This window comes from Capsella rubella, unplaced genomic scaffold (assembly GCF_000375325.1).
Source record: "Capsella rubella cultivar Monte Gargano unplaced genomic scaffold, Caprub1_0 scaffold_8, whole genome shotgun sequence".
NCBI lineage: Eukaryota > Viridiplantae > Streptophyta > Magnoliopsida > Brassicales > Brassicaceae > Capsella > Capsella rubella.
Genome location: NW_006238916.1, coordinates 7,532,963 through 7,551,161, shown reverse-complemented (window position 1 = coordinate 7,551,161; position 18,199 = coordinate 7,532,963). Strand labels below are relative to the sequence as shown.

General features: G+C 36.3%; 7 protein-coding genes across 10 annotated transcripts; 2 read left to right on the top strand and 5 right to left on the bottom strand.

Annotated features, from left to right (window-relative positions):
• Positions 1 to 143: 143 nt before the first annotated feature.
• On the bottom strand, positions 144 to 1,547 carry LOC17876027 (uncharacterized protein At4g00950). The gene is made up of 2 exons (XM_006280943.2): positions 725 to 1,547; positions 144 to 407 (listed from the first exon to the last, which is right to left on the bottom strand). Exons 1-2 carry the CDS (start codon positions 1,364 to 1,366, stop codon positions 321 to 323), a joined length of 729 nt encoding a protein of 242 aa, XP_006281005.1. The 5' UTR covers positions 1,367 to 1,547; the 3' UTR covers positions 144 to 320.
• A 2,297-nt stretch (positions 1,548 to 3,844) lies between these two features.
• Positions 3,845 to 7,841, bottom strand: LOC17876656 (trichohyalin). Of its 4 annotated transcripts, none has more exons than XM_023789906.1 (4): positions 7,702 to 7,841; positions 5,434 to 6,488; positions 4,492 to 5,348; positions 3,845 to 4,408 (listed from the first exon to the last, which is right to left on the bottom strand). In XM_023789906.1, exons 2-4 carry the CDS (start codon positions 6,377 to 6,379, stop codon positions 4,028 to 4,030), a joined length of 2,184 nt encoding a protein of 727 aa, XP_023645674.1. In that variant the 5' UTR covers positions 6,380 to 6,488; positions 7,702 to 7,841; the 3' UTR covers positions 3,845 to 4,027. The 4 variants fall into 4 exon arrangements, with proteins under 4 accessions (XP_023645674.1, XP_006280056.1, XP_023645678.1 ...); XM_006279994.2 differs by lacking the exon at positions 7,702 to 7,841 and adding an exon at positions 6,666 to 6,913; XM_023789910.1 differs by lacking the exon at positions 7,702 to 7,841 and having other exon boundaries at positions 5,434 to 5,475; positions 5,557 to 6,622.
• Positions 7,842 to 8,981: 1,140 nt separating this feature from the next.
• LOC17875881 (PP2A regulatory subunit TAP46) lies at positions 8,982 to 11,378 on the top strand. The gene is made up of 9 exons (XM_006279559.2): positions 8,982 to 9,162; positions 9,278 to 9,400; positions 9,620 to 9,706; positions 9,818 to 9,922; positions 10,043 to 10,204; positions 10,284 to 10,319; positions 10,400 to 10,471; positions 10,565 to 10,845; positions 10,934 to 11,378. Exons 1-9 carry the CDS (start codon positions 9,067 to 9,069, stop codon positions 11,187 to 11,189), a joined length of 1,218 nt encoding a protein of 405 aa, XP_006279621.2. The 5' UTR covers positions 8,982 to 9,066; the 3' UTR covers positions 11,190 to 11,378.
• Positions 11,379 to 11,571: 193 nt separating this feature from the next.
• On the bottom strand, positions 11,572 to 12,956 carry LOC17874651 (phytolongin Phyl2.2). The gene has a single exon (XM_006280881.2). The coding sequence runs from the start codon at positions 12,700 to 12,702 to the stop codon at positions 11,878 to 11,880; it is 825 nt and encodes a 274-aa protein (XP_006280943.1). The 5' UTR covers positions 12,703 to 12,956; the 3' UTR covers positions 11,572 to 11,877.
• A 506-nt stretch (positions 12,957 to 13,462) lies between these two features.
• Positions 13,463 to 14,924, top strand: LOC17876419. Its single transcript, XM_006280970.2, has 4 exons — positions 13,463 to 13,757; positions 14,165 to 14,303; positions 14,394 to 14,479; positions 14,588 to 14,924. The coding sequence occupies exons 1-4, from the start codon at positions 13,491 to 13,493 to the stop codon at positions 14,744 to 14,746; spliced, it is 651 nt and encodes a 216-aa protein (XP_006281032.2). The 5' UTR covers positions 13,463 to 13,490; the 3' UTR covers positions 14,747 to 14,924.
• A 409-nt stretch (positions 14,925 to 15,333) lies between these two features.
• On the bottom strand, positions 15,334 to 15,838 carry LOC17874716. Its single transcript, XM_006282142.2, has one exon. The coding sequence runs from the start codon at positions 15,685 to 15,687 to the stop codon at positions 15,334 to 15,336; it is 354 nt and encodes a 117-aa protein (XP_006282204.1). The 5' UTR covers positions 15,688 to 15,838.
• A 636-nt stretch (positions 15,839 to 16,474) lies between these two features.
• Positions 16,475 to 18,066, bottom strand: LOC17877233 (thylakoid lumenal 15.0 kDa protein 2, chloroplastic). The gene is made up of 6 exons (XM_006281001.2): positions 17,828 to 18,066; positions 17,416 to 17,519; positions 17,159 to 17,249; positions 17,003 to 17,071; positions 16,813 to 16,922; positions 16,475 to 16,716 (listed from the first exon to the last, which is right to left on the bottom strand). The coding sequence occupies exons 1-6, from the start codon at positions 18,027 to 18,029 to the stop codon at positions 16,624 to 16,626; spliced, it is 669 nt and encodes a 222-aa protein (XP_006281063.1). The 5' UTR covers positions 18,030 to 18,066; the 3' UTR covers positions 16,475 to 16,623.
• Between the last annotated feature and the right edge of the window lie 133 nt (positions 18,067 to 18,199).

The window sequence follows — 18,199 nt, the reverse complement described above, 5'->3', positions numbered from 1 at the left end:
TTCATTTTGTGTGAAATGTTACTTTTTTAAGTTTTCACATCAGTGATAATGTTTGACTGGTTTTTTTTTTCTTTAAAATTGACTATCTAGTCATTTAAATACATAAGAATTTTGTTCATTTTCAAATTAACTATTCAACAACATTAAAATAAATACCCTAGTTATCATTTTTTTTGGGTTAAAAGGCCAATACACTAGTTAGCATAGTAAAATGTAATACAATTTGTCTCCTGGACAAATTTGTATAAATAATAAAGTATACACACAAAGAGAGAAGAAGATTAATTAGTAAACCAAACTATCAAAGAGAGATTCGAGTTTTAAATAATGGAAGAGTTGGTTCTTTGAAGATTCTCTTGTTTACGCTTCCATGGAATCACTTGCTTAAACCCTTCGTAAACCTTTGCCTGCATTTATAAAAATAGAATCATTAGGTTTACGCTTTTACTTCCCTCACATGCATACCCCAAAAAAGGTCTATTATTATTGCACCAACATATTTTAATCTCTACTACGTACGACAATGATTTTCCCTTTTTTTTTTGTTGTTTGCAATAAATTTGACATTCCAATGAAAAAAAATTTCATAATTCGTTATAAAAAAAACCTAATAGTAAAAAAAGTATGAAACTTTTTATAGAACGAACTTTAAAGAATCTGAAACTGAAGTTAGGGAAAAAAAAAAAAAAAGTAAAGTTTGAAACTTTTGATAAAAAGAACTTACCCAGAAATCAGACTTTGTTGTATGAGAAAGATTAAAAAAGCTTCCTTTTATTTTACTCGTAAAAAGTTTCACTTTTGTGCCGCCGGCGAAATCAACTTTTCCTCCTCCTCTTCCTCCACCGGCCCAATCCTTCCGGTAATGATAACCGTCGTCTCTAAAACGTGTAAAGTCAAATATACCCTCAGACACTTCTTTACATTTCCCAAAACTTCCCCATCTACTCGACCCACCAAACAACCTCTGTTCTTTCTCCGGCGCCGGCGCCGGAACTCCTCTAAGCTTCCTAATAACAGCCGAGGATCTCGGTAGCGACAGTGAACGACGACGTAAATCGTAAGGACCGTCAAGAACAGTGGTCGGAGAAGGCTCGTTCGCCGTATTCGATTCTCCCGGTAAGAGTAGCCTCGGAGGAAGGTCAAGACATCTCACGACACCTTTGTGATTCGACCTCGTTGGTTTCTTAATACGGCGAGGCTTCCCCGGAGCTTCTTCCCATTGAAAAGGAACAGATCCGGCGATATTAACCGGTGGTGTAGCTAACCCTGGAGTTTCGTATGCTCTGATGTTATCTGTCGGATATGAAAACAGAGGAAGCTTAGGTGTAGAAGAACAGAACCGATCTTGATCATTAACATAAACCATATTTGTTTTGTTTTTTTTGTATTCTTGATAATGTTTTTTTGACGTTTATACGAAATGGGTTTGGATTAAATAGGAGAAAGAAGAAAGCTTTATTGAGAGATTGGATTCATTTGAACAAGAAAAAGGAAAAGTTTAAGGACGATGAATAGTGGGAGAGAGAGGTTATATTAGAGAAGAAGACATGATGGAGAAGAAAAGAAATTAAATGAATTGAAAATTAAACAAAATAAATGAAACGGCTCATCTTTTGTGCTTTCTTGTTCACGAGCTAGGGATGTGGTCTTTTGTATGTTTTTATAATTATTGAAAACGACTTGTTAATTTAATGTTAAGTACCTTTACAATCAAATATTCGTGAATAGTGAAAAATTCTAAAATAAATATCTAATTTAATTTCATTCGTTTTGGTTAACGTACGTAAACTATAGATTGAAAACTAATGATTAGGTTCGAAAACGTTTACATGTGAAGGTGTTTTCATTTGCTATTAGAAGACACATGCTTTGTTAGTTTGTTTTAGGCAGTAGTGTAGTTTTTAGTGTTTTGTTTTTGTATAAAGAGAGATTAAAAAAAAACAGAAAATATTATTGGTAAGAAAATTAAATGAAAGGGTGATGGATCGTGGTGAAGGAAGTTGACGAGGACGTGTGTTGATGGACCAACGGTCAATTTTGGTTTAAGGGATTGGAATAAGTCAAAGGGCAGCTTAGCTCTCTTTGTGTTCCATCTCTCTCTCTCTCTCTATGTTTGTCGTTGCATCAGTTATGTTGCAGCGACTTTTGTGTTGAGACGAATGCGAAGATTAGGTTCGCATCATGCATATCTCCTGTCTCTTCGCCTTCTCTTAGCTTTTTTTTTTTTTTATTTTTATTATTCGTGCATGCATTATTTTTAGATGTATATTGTGTTTTTGTATGTGATATATGTATGGTTTACATGTAACATATTGTAAACTCCATAGTCTCCATATGTGTATGTTGGAATCTATCGAAAAATACCACTTACTTTGATATTATGATGATTCATTAGGATTTGGGTCAATCGATCATTAACAAATAATTCAAGAAAAGAAACGAATTGAAGTGTAAATTTTTTATCACAAATATTTCAAGAAACGCAAGTCTAATTTTGAGATACAAAATTATTACTCGGCGAAAAAAAAAAAAGATACAAAATTATTACTCTTTGTCATATCAACAAGCTAAGTTACATGTCATACGTAACAACAAATTTTTACACTCCCCTAAACTAAATCATGATTACAAGGAGTACTCTAGTTTCTATATATGTATATACATCCCGAACGAAAATGCTAGCTAGGAGTCTCATGTTTAGTGGAACTCATTTATTTAATTTGATTATATTTTTAAGATTTAATTTATATCAAAACATTTGAAAAGTATAAATCAAAGAAATATGTTATATCGTATTATAGTTAATTGAACCATTTTTTTAATTAGTTAGTATCACAAAAGTTTATAAATGAAAGTAACACGTACGTTGGTGAGATGAGAACTGAGGGTTGCCTTTGATTTTAACATGTAATTTAGGTTATATGAGAATTGAGAGGCCACTGACATTAGTCAAATGTTACTTTCTTCTCCTAGGTTTAATAGTATATATAACATAAAAATACTTAATAAAATGTGAAATTAATATATGCCATTCGTTATGAAATAAAGAGGAATTATGAAGATAACCCGTAACAAAAGGCTCTTTATTTATTTTGGCACTTGTGTGCTTTTTAGTTTTTTTTTATATATGTCATAAAGCAATTCGATTGCGTTTACGAAACGTGAAGTGCTAGTATGCATCTCATTTGTAAGTGGAGAAAATATTTCTCAATTTCTCAACCACAAGTTGTACATTTTCTTAACCTTCATCTTTATTTCTCCTGATTAATTAGAATATTATAGAGATTTCTTAATTAGTATACAAAGATATATGAAAAGCATAAAAATTTATCAAAACTAGAATTTTTTTTTCATAGATTAACAAAAGAAAACTGGATTTAATATATATATATATATATCTAAGTAATCTGATATAAATACCTTTCCTCTTTGGGTATAACATTATGTTTTAATTGTGGGAAGATAACACAAGACGCAACTACCAAACATTGTAAGATTGAAATGTTTGTAGCTTTCACAAAGTGGCAAAGCAAGAACACACATGCATATGCTTTTTACTATATCACTTCCAAAAGCTACTTTTTTTTTTTTACTATCAACTTCAAAAAGCGACAGATACATCCAACTTAAGCCCCCATCCTTTCCTTAGCCAAGTCTTTTTATAACACACTTATCTGATGCTTTTTGTATAGGGGCCTTTCTAATATGGCTGCTAACCAACACCGAACCGAAATCTCTGGTCTGTAAACCAAACCAATTATCTTATTGAGAGCATCTTACTTATAGTACTAGATCATACATTTAGCATGCATCTTAGTGTAATGCAGTATTTGTACTGCACATCTCTCTGAAATTGACAAGGTTTCAACTAAAGATGAAGAAGCAATGTTTCTATATTAATCTAAACACAAACCGAGGTTCCCTGTATAATATATTAGTGAATTCTATATACAAAAGCTAATTGTTCTCGTTTACCTTAATTAAGAGCTTATGAAGAATTGTAAGAATTTACACATTTTGTAGATTCTCATACTCGTAGCTCCATGTCGCCTCGTCGCTTCAAATGTATCATTCCCTCACGAGCTAATGTACCTTCAAGATCACCTATGCTTCGAGATATCCTAACTTCAAGCCCTCTTTGTACTTCCTGAAACAGACTTTTGATGCTTTCTGCAAAACGTTCTGGATCAAAGCTGCTTGTAGAAGAGGAGGATTCTGTAGTGATTATTCCTACTAGAACCTCAACAAGGCCAGAAGCGATCTTGGATTGGATTTCCATCAGTTTTTGTCCTGTTGCCACTATGTATCTTTGCAGCTGAAATGTCTCATCTAAGAAATGCTCTAGTGATGTTTTGGCTTCCCCATTTTCTCTGAATTTTCCACTAGTCTTCTCCGGTTCGTTCACATGCTATAGATAATGGTTAACCAAAAAGAATCAGTTTGTGTTAACAGATACAGTAATTTAATTGGTATGAGAAAATGATTGCTTACCATTCTTTTGCATAAATCATCAATCTTTTCTTGTAGTGATTGATACCTAGTAACTTGTTTGTTGAGCAATGTAATGAGCAATAACAAAGCCCTTTTCCCGGTTTCGCTGCTATTTTTTCCGATCTCTTGGCTCTCGGGCTTCCCAATATATCTTTCAAGCATCATCAGTTGTTGTTTCAACCTTTTGATCTTGTATGAAATTCCAAGAGCATGAAGATCCATTCTCCAAGGTGGATTGCTTGTGCTGTTTGACTTTGTTAGGCTCTTACTCTCCTTAACATTCGCTTTCTCTCTTTTGGTACGCTCATTCTCTGGTAGAAGTCTTTCGTTTTCAGATCCTTCTTCAGCATCAGATTGAGCAGCCTTCAAAGTCAAATGTCTCAACTCATCAGGAGAATATGATTCCCTTCCTTTTTCAGTTGCATTTTCCCGAGAAAATTCCCTTGATCTGAATTCTTTCTCTCGCTCTTCTCGTGCTTCTGGTTTGGTGTTCTTTCTTCTACAACTCGTGCTGTTCTTGTGGGGTATCAAGCTTCTTGGTTGAGTCTTGAATTCTTGTTTCCTCAAGGAAACCGATTCTTCCCCACTTCGATTTATCATGCCTTCCAACTGTGTGTTTTCGTGTCTCAACTGTGACATTTCTTGGCTCAGTCCTTCAATACAAGATCTCAACCGCTTTGATTCTAATTCGGAGTTCATCAGATGCAAACACAAAGCTTCAACCTTTTCATCTTTTAGTTTCATATGATTTGTAAACTCTCCTAGCTCTATCTCTCGATTCTTCCCTACCACCCTAATACAAAGTTCTTCCTCTCCAAAAATCAAATTCTCATGCTTCTTTGCAATTTCATCCACTCCTTTAAAATGTACAAATATAATCAGAATCAATTCAAATTTCGAAAAGAGACTATAAATGAAACTTGAAGCTCTTCGAGGACTTACCTAGTTCATTGAAATCACCAACGGAGTAGGAATCCATGATCTCTGGGATGACATCAGGATCTTTATTCAACTCCAGATGTTCAATATGAGTAATGGAAGGAACACTGTTGGTTTTAGGCTTACTTGTGGCTTCAAAGGCAAACATGCTTCTTAGTGACCGTCTCTCGTTTTTTCTGGACTTAGAATTCGTTCTCCATTTCTTTACTTCTTCTTCATCTTGTTTCTTTTTAGTCTCCTTAAGCAATGCCATTTGCTTCTCGGTCATGTCCAGTTTTGACTTTTTCATCATGACAGCCAATATTCGATCTTTCTGTTCCATATCATTTCGCATCTTAATGATTTCTAATGACAAGTCTTCAAGTTCAAGTCCTTTAGCTTCGATTTGCTTATTTGCACGACTCAGTTCAGCTTCAAGCTGTCTCTGGCTAGAAGCAAGCTCAAGGAATGTCTTCTTCTGCCTCCATAGCTCAGATGAATGTTCTTGTACATCTCTCTCTTGCGTTTCCCTTAAATCTTGAACTTCCTTTTCTGCTTTGACCAGCCTTTCTTCTAACTCTTCACATTTACGCTTCTCTTCTTCCACTGCCTTCTCTTTAGATTCCACTAAACATTCCTTTTCATTTAATCTTTCTTGCATCTCCGATAAGATTTTTCTCTTCCTCTTCTCAATGTTCCTTAGTTCCTTCATCAGAGCCTCAATCTGAAGCCTTAATCCATACCTCTCCCTTAACCAATTCTGCTTTTGAGATGCGAATATGCTAACTACCTTCTCGTTAGCTTTTGCATCTTCATTCCTCACTTTCTTCAACTCTGTAATTTCAGTATTGGCATCCTCAAGCCTCTGGAGAAGCTTACTCTTCTCCTCATCAAAGATTCTCCTAATCAGTAAACCAAACAGCATCATACTGCTCCTCATCTCGCCCTGTTTCTCATCTCCCATGGACATGATGGTCGCTCTTAAGAAGAAAAACAACACAGATAGCAACAAGACAATCAATCTCTGTAGAGATGACTAAATCTGAATCTCAAGAGACAATTTGACTATTGCAATCCATCTGGTAGGAAAAAAAAAGCAAAAAAAATCAGAGCAACTTCTGATTAAATCAAATTCAATGTGAATCGAATTATCCAAAACAAAATAGCAAAAACTCAAATGCAAGAACAGAACAGGTTTTAATTGATAGCAAAAAGAAAGAAAAGATGCCAGTAAGTAAAGAAGTCTGAGATCTTACGCAAGAATTAAACAAAGGTTGAGTGAAAATGCAAAGTCTAAGCACAAGAAAACTGCAAAAAAAGTACATGTGGTATAGCATGTTATATTGTTGGGTGGGAGTTACATAAGCTTTTCATTTTTATTTTTCCAGATGGTGATGGCAGAGGAATAAAGTTTGGTGAATAAAAATATCTGACACACATGTAAAAACACTTTGGAAAAGAATCATGTAATAAAATCATCCTTACAGATAGACAAAGCAAGAAAAATGTATGCTTCTCCTGGTTTTATCTTAACACAAAGGCCCCTTAATGTGTCCCTACATTGCTCATTCCAATCATCTCATTTTTTTCTCTTCTTCAAAAATCAAGCTAATAATTGTCAACAAAAGCCATCAAACCATAGCTTCATAATCAGATTAGCACTAATGTTGTGATTTTGAATTGGAAACTTGAAAAAGAGAATCTTTTAAAACTCTAAAAGGTGAAAAGGGTACACAGAAACAGAAAAAGAGTTTGTGTTGTTTCATTTTCCAGATTGGGTAAAACACTGTTTCAACGACATAAATACTCTTTCATCAAAGCTGTTATAAATTGATTGGTGATGTAGAAGAAATAAGTGAAATTGAAACCACAGATATGATTAGAGATATAAAAAGTGGACCATGTAAATTTAATCATTCCATTTCACTATCAACATTAACACCTTTTACTTTCAACACCTCAAAGGCTTTTGTTCTTTGAGGCATTATTGCAAACAACTTGAGAACTACATCATTCAATTGTTGAAAAACCAAACCACACATCACTTCAGTTCTAAAGTCTAAACCTTTTTTTTATTATCCCAATCAAACAGTGAAACTTCCAAATGCATACATCCAAATTCAAAACGCATTCTTTTTACGAAACGAAATGTAAAAAAAAAGTCAGAAACTTTCAGTAGAGAACATCATGACAGATACAAATCAATCGGCCGAGTCAGATTTTAGTCAACCTTGTGCTTATATAGTTAAAAATGAAATTCATATAGAAGAAAGTGATTAGAAATCAAAGTACCTCTGTAAGTAAATTAAAGTGATGAAATGAGAGAGGAAGGATTGGTGAGGAAGAAAGGTATTGTTTAGATGAAAAGGTCATCATGATGATGCGACAACTAATGCAAATTACAAAAGCTTCTCTCTATCTCTCTTTATCTCTCTCGGGATCTTACTTCGATAAGAAATCAAGCTTGATGAAATCTGAAAAGCTGGGAACTTTGTTTGATAAAATAATACTATCGTCCTGAATTTTAAAGTAACCCATTTTATAGTCAATTAATTATCTTTTATATACATCGCCGGATGCATACACACTTCAGGCCCATCATCAAGCCCAATTGACTTGCTTTTTACAATTTTGTTTTAGTCAGAGAACTTCTTTGACTCGTTTGTTCAGTTTAGTTCCAATGATGCTGTGTGTTTCACAGGACAGGACAGGACATATAGCTATTTGGTGAAGGAATATGAAGATTGTCAATCTCGAGGGTTGAGAAATTGTTACAAATACCAAGAGAGCGCTTCATGAATACTTGCGCGTTTCAGGATATTATCGAGAAGATATTTTTCTCTGTATATAACATAGTACAGTTAATTCAATCAATTTATTTCCTCTTCAAGCCATGTAGAGTGAAATTGCCTATAAAGCGTTGAACATCTCTAGTTTTGTTCAATCAGTTCATTTCCTTTTCAAGCTATGTAGAATGAAATTGGTGAGAGTCTATATATACATAAGTTATGTTCAATTAAGTCGTCTCTTCGTCTTCGGTCCATGAGCTACTAAATGTTTCTAAATCCAGTTGGTTCATAGTCATTATAATTTGCTTTATCATCAATCTTTCGGGAAAACGTCCAGTTCCCTATAGTTTATAATAGAGGAATTGGCCGTTTTCCCTCAACCTTTCCCCCAAAGTTTATCGCTACAAATCGATTGAATCAAAAGCACTACGACAATTTTTACCGGTTATAGACAGCGGGTGGGATACTAGTTTACTAGTCGGACATGCGAAAATCAGGAAAATTTGATCTTACCAAAAAAAGCACCAAATCAAAATCTATTATTACAAACAATTCATGTGCTAGGGGACTTATGTTTACACTGTTACGTGCGGTTTTACAGTGCACCCTTCCGCACCTGATCTTTGACTGGATTTTTGACAAACCGAGTCGGTTTGAGATTTTTTTTTTTTCCTACAGATCTAACGGCTTATATTTGTTTCAATTTGACGCGGCATGATCTCAACCGTTTCTTATAAAGTTCCATCGTTGTTAACAAAAACTCGGGTAAGTTCGTCAGATTTCGATTTGGGGAACCCTAAAACAAAACATTCCAAAAGACATTTCTGTGATACTCTCCCATCTTTTGAATTCCTTCTCATTTCCTGTGATGGGTGGTTTAGCTATGGAGGAATTGCCTTTATCGGCGCTATTCGAGCAAGCTAGGAAAATTCATCTCGCTGCTTCAGAGTCTGGTGTTGATCAGGTCGAATCTTCTAACTTCTTTTATTTTTCTGTATTCGAATTCGATTAGGGTGTTTATCTGAAATGGGTATTTCGAATCGCAAGTTTTTACTGAATTGGACGTTTTCATTTTTTAGGATGTTGTGAAGAAAGGATGTGAGATGTTTCAGAAGTGCGAAGACATGATCGGGAAACTGGGACTGTTCTCCTCTAATGAGACTAAAGAAGATATTAGCACGAACAATCTCAAGTACCTTTTGGTATATTTCTATGCTATCGAGTCTCTGTTGTTTGGGGGGTTTTAGGTGTAGAAAGAGTAGAAATTGAACAACTTCGGTTGGTCCTGTTACTTCCCAATGTGGATTCTGAGATTTCGGATTGTGCCCTTTTTTTTTATTGGACTTACTAGTTACTCTGCGTGAAGATCATAAGATTGTTAGTTTTCGGTTGACGAGGGGTATATTTCTTGTTGATCATAGGTGCCTTACTATCTTGCGGAGCTAACGGCGAAAGTCATACAGGAAGATCACATTCAAATTCTTAAGGCCGCTTATGCAAAGTTGAAGGTGATTTTTCTGCTGAGTGTCGCACCCCTTTGATGCCAGTGTTAGTGGGAATGAGTGTTTGGTTGGAGTTTTTTTTTTCTTGGGATTGATGTATAATCTTATTGTGTCTAGGAGTTCTTTACGTTTTGTGAGGCAATGGAGCTTGTTCCAGATGAGGAGTTGGAGGCTGCTTCACGAGGAGGTTCTGGTGCAGCTGCAGATCTAAGGGGTTTGAAGGTAGATTAAGCCCTGTTTCTTTTTTTTTTTTGTTTTGTTTATATAACCATGAGAATGAAGTTTAAATGTTTTCGGATTTTGAAATGCATGCTGTGTCTTCATAACTATGATACTTTGTAGATAGCTCGATTCAAACGTCGAAAGGCTGCAGAGGCAAAGCTTCTTGAAATTAAAGAGAGGAAGGAGCGACGCGGACGTTCAACTAAAGCAGGTGCCTTGTCAACTCCGGTGGAAGCTGGAGAAGAAGATATTCCAGATGATGACTGCGAAGAAGAGAGAGAGGTTTGTCCCACTTTCTGTTTTGCTGCTTTCTTCTAATTTGATTTTCGTCTAAGTCTTGTCTTATGGCTATTCTCTGCAGGCATGGCTCTCCTCAATTAACTTGGCTATTTGTAAGGTTTGTCTAAAAGTCATTTATTGGAATCCTATGATGTGACACGAGTTGAGGCTTTATCTTATGATTGACCTTCGCTACAGGCCATTGATCTGATGGAAATACTAAAGATAGAAGAGAAAATGCTCTCTGAAGTGAAGGAAAGACAGTTGAAGGTAGTTTTACCGTAATGTTAGTCTTTTTTAGGTGCTAACAAAAGTATTTGATAAACATATAAACAGAGAAAATTGTTGTGATCTTTTGATCAGGATGGAGAGGATGGGTTTTCTCGCGTTGCTCTTGATGATCGTACAAAGCAAGCTGAAAACAGGCACAGAGACACTGCTGCAAGGGTACAGTACTCTAATCCGACACAACCAATCACTTGTGCCACATTTGCACAAGATGTGTTAGAAGGAAGAGCTTCAGTATCACAAGGTCACGAACACAAGCACCAACCTCTTATATTCGGTCCAGCAAGCATTGTGGGTGGACCGCTTTCTACCCAGAGAGAGAGGATGATAGCTCAGGTTTTCCAACCAAGTCACAGGTAAACACAAAGCTATGCTCATCAGTCATCAGAAAAACTTGTTCCATTTTGAGATTTAAAAAATGGTGATTGACCTTTGACTTTGTAGGATGCCAACAATGTGCATAGAGGATGCTGGGTTAACAGAGATGAACATAATGAACGAATGGCAAGAGCAGACGAAAAAAGCCATTGAAGAAGCAACCACCTCATGGCACAACGATAAACCTCTGAGAAGAAAGGAAGAAGACGAAGAAGAGGATGATGAAGACGAAGAAGCCGTGATGAAAGCTAGAGCTTTCGATGATTGGAAGGACGATAATCCTCGTGGTGCAGGTAACAAGAAACTCACACCTTGTGGCTGAGAGATTGAGACTCGAGACTGAGACCACACATTTAACACTTTCTCCCTCTTTTGTTTCTTATTTCCAAAAACCTTTCTTTCACTTTTAGTGTCTGTAATGTAATCCATCTTCGTACAACTCTTTAAGCCTTAAAGACTGTTACAGATTTTACAACATAAGATTTAACTACTAGTACTGGATTCACTTTCATTTTCGTATATTATTTTTATATACGCCGACTAAAGATGCGGTGTATATATCTAGTAAAATATTGACGTGTGAATGGATCTGAGACCATCTTTTTTTTTTTGTCCTCCATTATTGTGTGACCCACGTTCAATCACAAGCACCATATATGGAATCAAACAGCAAAAGAGAAACTATAAAAATAAAGAGATGGTCATAGTACAACACATGTTTTGCTTGTGAATGATTAAAATTTCCAAAAGTACAATGAACATATCACTAACAATGTAAACCAGGATTCAACCTATACCCTAGTTTTCCTCCTGGAAACAACACTTTTTGTGACTGACTTTAAGAAGATGTAAGAACAAGAAAAGTGAGAAGAAAAAAGGGATCAGATTCTTCGATCCAAAAAAACGAATACCCACAAGAAAAAAGACGTCAATGATGATCAAATTTTGATGCAGACTGAAAACAAATATGAATTTGGAGATGTACACAAGATGATGATTAAACTTTACTTTTACCCTTCAATGCATTGAAACCCTTCACAAATCCAAAGCCAGATGCCAAACAAAACAGCACAGATGCAGAAATCGAACATTAGCACAACCCAAACATGTTTCTTCCATATCTGTTTAGCCTTTTGTCTATGATGATGATCACTCAACAACCCATTTCTCAGTTCCTTGCGTAAGACTCCATTGTTACCATTCCCACATAAATCAACCTTCTTCTCTGATATCTCGTTGATTGAACCAACCTCGCAAGAATCTTCCCCTTTCGCTTCGTTATTATGCGATCTCTTCTTCTTCTTCAACGCCTTCAACGGCTTCCCCAAAAGTGGCATCAAAGCAGCTCTTCTTCCTTTAGACGAATCAATGCTCGGGTTCCGACTCTCCCTCGCTACGCTCCTCGGTGATCCAACCAAATCCATATCCAATTCCAAATCAACATCAACAACACCAACAATCTCCGCGAAAACTGGGTCAAGCTTCGATTGAAGACAATGCGAAACCGGGTTAACCAACGTCTCCGCATCAGATCCACCTCCTCTGATCAGATCCTCCATAACCGATCTCAACCGGTTCAAAACCCAGAACGATTCAGATTTCTCCATACCTTCATCCAAAATCGCGAAATAAACAAACGAATCGTCGCCGATCGCGAACGTGTACGTCTTCTTGTGAACAGTGTGAGAGAACATCGAATGATGAGGAGGCGCGTTCTCGATACATCGTAAAGCTACAGCTTCGATTCCTGGATCTTCCTTTGAAACGAACTCCGCGAGAACTACGTTTCCTTTCGCAATGCAAGTGTATGACAATAAACTCGGATTCGATATCATCCTTTCTCCTTCTTCTTTGTATATATATACCGATTTCAATGGAGAATCGAAGAAAATCTTCAAAGAGGAAAAAAAAAACAGAGATCGTGTAAGGTTTATTATTATTTCATATTAGGGAATCAGAGAGGAGGATCAGAGGCTTCTTTCTCTGATAACTCTTTCTCTCTCGCCCAATCTGATCTGTTTCAATGGAGATTTCTCTCTCTCTGAAGCTCTCTAGGGTTTGCGGAATTTTCTAGGGAAAATAACAGAAATGGTGATCCATAATTGGAGAAGACGAAACTAAAAAAGATAGAGATTGATAGATACAGCCCAATAGGATTATACTATTTGACTGACTTAAACTTTTTCTGGAAACCACCATTGTATTACTTTTTATTTACAATAATACCCACTTCGTATCCGTGATTCGAGTAATTCACACGTGCTAGAGTAACGCCACGTAGCAAAATACTGCCACGTCGGACTACAGTCATTTAATTTTAACTGTATTTCAAGTTTCAACCAAATTTATGTATAGTTTTTGAATTTAATTATTTCAACTTAACACCTAAAGTGTATTTTAATTTATGTATATCACAGAATTACGTGTTATTCATTATTTTTTGACAAAGAAATTATACTAAGCATTTTTAAAATTTGGGGAGTGTTAAGTAATAAAACAAAGTATACGACGTATTTTTGATACTTGTAAAACTTAAGGGACCTAATTGGTGATATATTTTTTGGATGACGTTTAAATAAAAACATGGCGTTTGTTGTTCAAAGTGTTTCGGACCCGATCAAGGATGGATCAACCCGACCCGAAAAATGGCTCTGGATTGGTTATCTCCGCCACTGAACCGATGCGGTCGTTTCTCTCACTCGCCTCCGGTGATCTTCGTCTCTCCGAGGAACTCAGAGGAATTGCTTCCGATCTTCGCTCGAAGAACACCGTTCCGTACAAATTGCTCCGTGCTATATGGACCGGATCCGATCCGTCGACCAGACCGGATTTGTTGGGGCTTTTCTCCGGCTCCGATTTCGTATTCACCAGTCCCAAACCCAGAGAGAAGGTAAGCTTACTTCGAATCTTACACTATCTTTCTGGGACTTTCGAATTCGTATCAGGAGAAATGTGATCTATTTAGATTCTGTTTCTACGCTTTAGTCTTCTGTAAGAGGTTCCATTGAAGGAGATTATATAAATGATAGTGATTGTGCTCTAAAACAATTCAGCAACAAAAGAGATTGTCTTTATGGTAATATAAAATGAGTTAATTTGTGTTTTGTAGTTTTGTTTGATTCATATTGAAAATACAAATATGCAAAACTCTATTTGGTTCATTGGAATAACTGAGCTTGATCGAAGAAACATCGCTGCTCCTCGGTTGAATGTAATTCACGAATGCTTCTGGTTCGTTGGTTGAAGTCTTTCCTTAACTGTGCCATGTTTAATTTGATCTTATTTTTCTCTTGGTAGAGTGAAGAACTGAAACTGAGATTAGTAAAGCTCAGAGAAATAGCAGAGAGGAAGGAGTATGCTGAGCTTGTTAAAGATATAACACCCAGGAAACAAGTCGAAGAGCCTTTCTCCTCTTACAAAGACCAGCTCGGTTTCGGTTAGTATTTTGCTCGGTTACTCTTTTCTTGGAAAAGTGTTACACATTGGTTACTGAAGATTTTGATTTCCTTGCAACGTCATTCTATAGGTTTACATGTTGGTCTTACCATGTTCACTGGATATTTGGTTGGATACGCTTCTTTCAGAGCTTTATTCAACCGCAACCCCGCTTTGGTATGTTTTGTGCATCTCTGATCTTGTCAAATTTTCAGAAAACTTGCTGCGGTTGAGTGGATTTCTAAATCATTCGTGTTTCGTATTTGTTCTGTTTTCTCCTTTCAGAGTGCTGCTGGTGGAATTCTTGGACTAGTTTTGGCGATGCTTGTGGAAACACTTCTGTTTATAATCAAAACGTCTAGAGATGATAAGATTCAGAGCTCTAAATCGTTCACTCAGAGCTCTGCGTCATTCACTCCCACTACTACTAAGAAGAATCAATAGAACTTGGTTTGCATTCTCTTCCTACTGAGAAAAGAGAGAGATTTGTAGAGAGATTAGCTTTGAGACATACGTGATATAATCATACCTGCTTAATGTTGAAGAATCTTTTGTACTCATATGACAAGTAACACAGAATTGAAGTTTTGTTTGAATAAATTTGGAGTTATGTGTCATCATCTTTCTTTTCCCTTACATGAACCGAAAGGCCGAAACAACTAGACTAGTCCGGACGTTCTGTATCCACTAAAAGTATCGTTTGTGTCGATATATCTCCTTTTAAGGCCTCTTTATTCGTCTCAATTTATCGGAAGTCACTTCATTTGAACCTTGTTCTCCATACATGGAGTTGAGATAATCATCAAATCAATGTAGTTATTGAATTTTGATATACTAAGATTTTACGATGTTAGACAGCTTAAGATAAGACAATAAACCCATTTTCATTATATCTTTGTGATTATACTACATTACAACTCATATATCTGTGAAAAAGACGCATTGAATAAAAATTGCTAAATTACTTTATTCAAAAGATAGGAGCTAATGACTAATTTAAAAGTGTTGATCAAACACAATCATTCTTGATTTCAATTCTTTGCAGGGGAGTTGGGAACAAGGCGTGCACAGTTATCCTTAAGGAGAGGAGGGAAGAACGGATTCAACGGAAACATATGAGGCCAACAGTTAGCATCTAAGGTTGAAAACGCCTTGCAACATGCGGATTGGACATTTTCGAATTTTCCGGAGAAGATTGATTTGGAGATTTCGAGCACACATCCTTCAACACTGAAGAGAGACGACCAACATTTTACGAGATCAATAGGTGGGAAGAGTCCTGGAACCGTTGGTTGCGTTTCCATATGAGCTACTCCTTGAGTGACGAAAATGGCAGCAGAAAGGGAAACAATCAAGAAGATTGAGAGGACTGTTTTGTTTGCCATTTTTCTTGTTAACTCTTCTTTTTAAATGCTTATTCTTTCTTTTCTTTTGTTTGTTTTAGTTGTTTGGATGATTTTGGTTTTGTAAGAAGAAAGGTAGAATTTATAGGATCAGGAAACAAGGTTTTCTCTGATAATTCGAAAAGTAACTTAAGTGTAACAGATCAATTTTAATTTCTGACTCAAAACGTAACTCATTTAGATTTCTAATATATTGAATCTTCTTAGCTGAGTTTGACTAATGTAAATGTGGTGTGTTCTTAACATCAATGTGGTTTCTTAACATCTTTTGACCCACTTACTTTGTTCTTAACATCAATGTGGTTCTTTCTCTATTACAAACTTGAAATATCTTATTCCAGTTTATTGATTTTGGTTTCTCAACGGCGTTTATCTTATTCCACTTTATTACAAACTTGAAATATCTTAACATCAATGGCGTTTGCATAGTTATAGAGATGTCTGATCATGTCTGAGGAAAGATAGTTCACTTTGGCGTTTTCAAATTCACCTTCTATCACATTCCATTCAAGTTCAACAAAAAAGCTCTTTGTTTTTGTCGTCCATGGTTAAGTTGTTAACTATATTATAAAACACGGAATTGTCAACTTCAATCTTTCTTACTCTCTCTTGAATCAGCAATTAAAGAAACACACAATGATGTTTCATAAACTCTTTTTTATGCTCTGTTAGTATTAGCTCTCACCACTTCCGCCATCAAGTTCAGCCTCTGAAGCTTGAATTTGACATTCCATCAAAAGGAAACAGTGATCTTTTAAGGAGGTGAAGCTGAGAAATGGAGAGAAGTTACAAGACGTGGTTTCATCTTACAAACTCTGTCTCTCTTTGATGCCAATCTATACAATGTTAATAACAGATACACTTTATGGGTCATAAAAATGTTAATAACATATAGATACACTTTATGGGTCATATACTTCATTGGATCTCTGCACAGTTATTTGCACCAACTGGTTCTCGTAAGCAACTTGATATCGCCATCACTGCAGCTTCAATGGATGCATCTTCTCCCTGGTTTCAAGACATAATGTAAACAGTTTAGACATAAGAAAAAACAAAGAAAGTAACACAGTCATCGATTTGGATCGAGATAGATAGCCTTCTTGCCTTTTCTTTCCAGTAAAACATGTTGCCGTATTTCCCAGCCAATCGACTCCAGAAACTACGAGGTATGTCTAAATCAACTGAGGCCCCAACATTGAAATTCAATATGTTCCCTGTTCCAAATCCGGTTATCACGATCATTTTCCCATTTGAATACACTTCAAGAACTTAACAATGAGCTCTGAGATATTACCAAAAGTCGGGTCAGCTACAAACACAATTGTGCTATCATCCACCTGCCAAAAATCTTTGATTGCTAGTCCTGTTTCAAGCACAAGAGAAAAAATCATGTCATCAAGTAAAATCTACATAGAGATCAAGTATGTTGGTTTGAAAGCATATATCATACCAGGTGTAACAGGATAGTTCTGAGCCAAGACTCTCAACTTAAATCCTGTATCTTTCTCAAGATCAGCGATTTCTTTAGCAATCCTTTTTTCCTGTGAATTCTCAAAGAGCAGCAACATTAAGAATAACCAAAGCAGTGATCACATTCTCATCAGATACATACTAAAAATATCCACAGATAAGCCAGCAGATCCACATGACATAAACAAAGAAAGTGCTTAAATCAAATCCCAAAAATGGATGCTGATAGAGGCATACCTGTCCATTAGAGAGGAAATCAGCAACATCTATGACAGAAGTGAACTCTTTAGGAAGCAATTCTGGTTTGTTAACCCCTGCTTTTGCCTCTGCGTATCCAACACCTGCAAAAGGGATTTTCAAAGTTATTGACAATTGGAATCTGGATAGCTTCGTCTGCATTGTTCATCAATCATCATACTTCATAGTTCCACACGCTTGGAACACGATACTAGGTGCAAAATTAAAGTCACAAGCTTGAGGTTGATGCGGTTAAAAAAGTTTCCAACTTTGTGATTTCAAGATTGTTTCAGCAACATGTCAACATTGTTACTGTAAAAATGTCGGAGTTGAATCAAAATCAAAGGACAGTGTTTGTTCAATCTCGAGTCAAAAAGCAAGGATCTTGGTGAGAAGGAAAAACGAAACGTACCTGAAAGAGATAAACCGAGGGCGAGAGCTCCAGAGAACATCAAACTCAGAGATTTCGACCGGAAATGTGAAACCCAGTTTTCGACGCCGGAGGTTTTCAAGGAGAGCCGAGAAGACGGTGAAATTTCTCCGGAGATGTGGTTGAAGGTAAGAGGGGAGAAGCTTCTACATTGTGAAGGAGGAGGTCGAAAAAGCATCGCCATGACTCTGTAGCAAAAGCTTCCTTCTTCGTTTACTCTGCTTTGTTCTGGATAATGTTAAAACGCTCGCTACTATTTCGGTACAGACCGGAACATATTAAACCGGAAATAACCAAAATTTGGGATCCATAGGAGAGGGTTTATCTGGTTATTGAATTTTGAAATAAGACTTT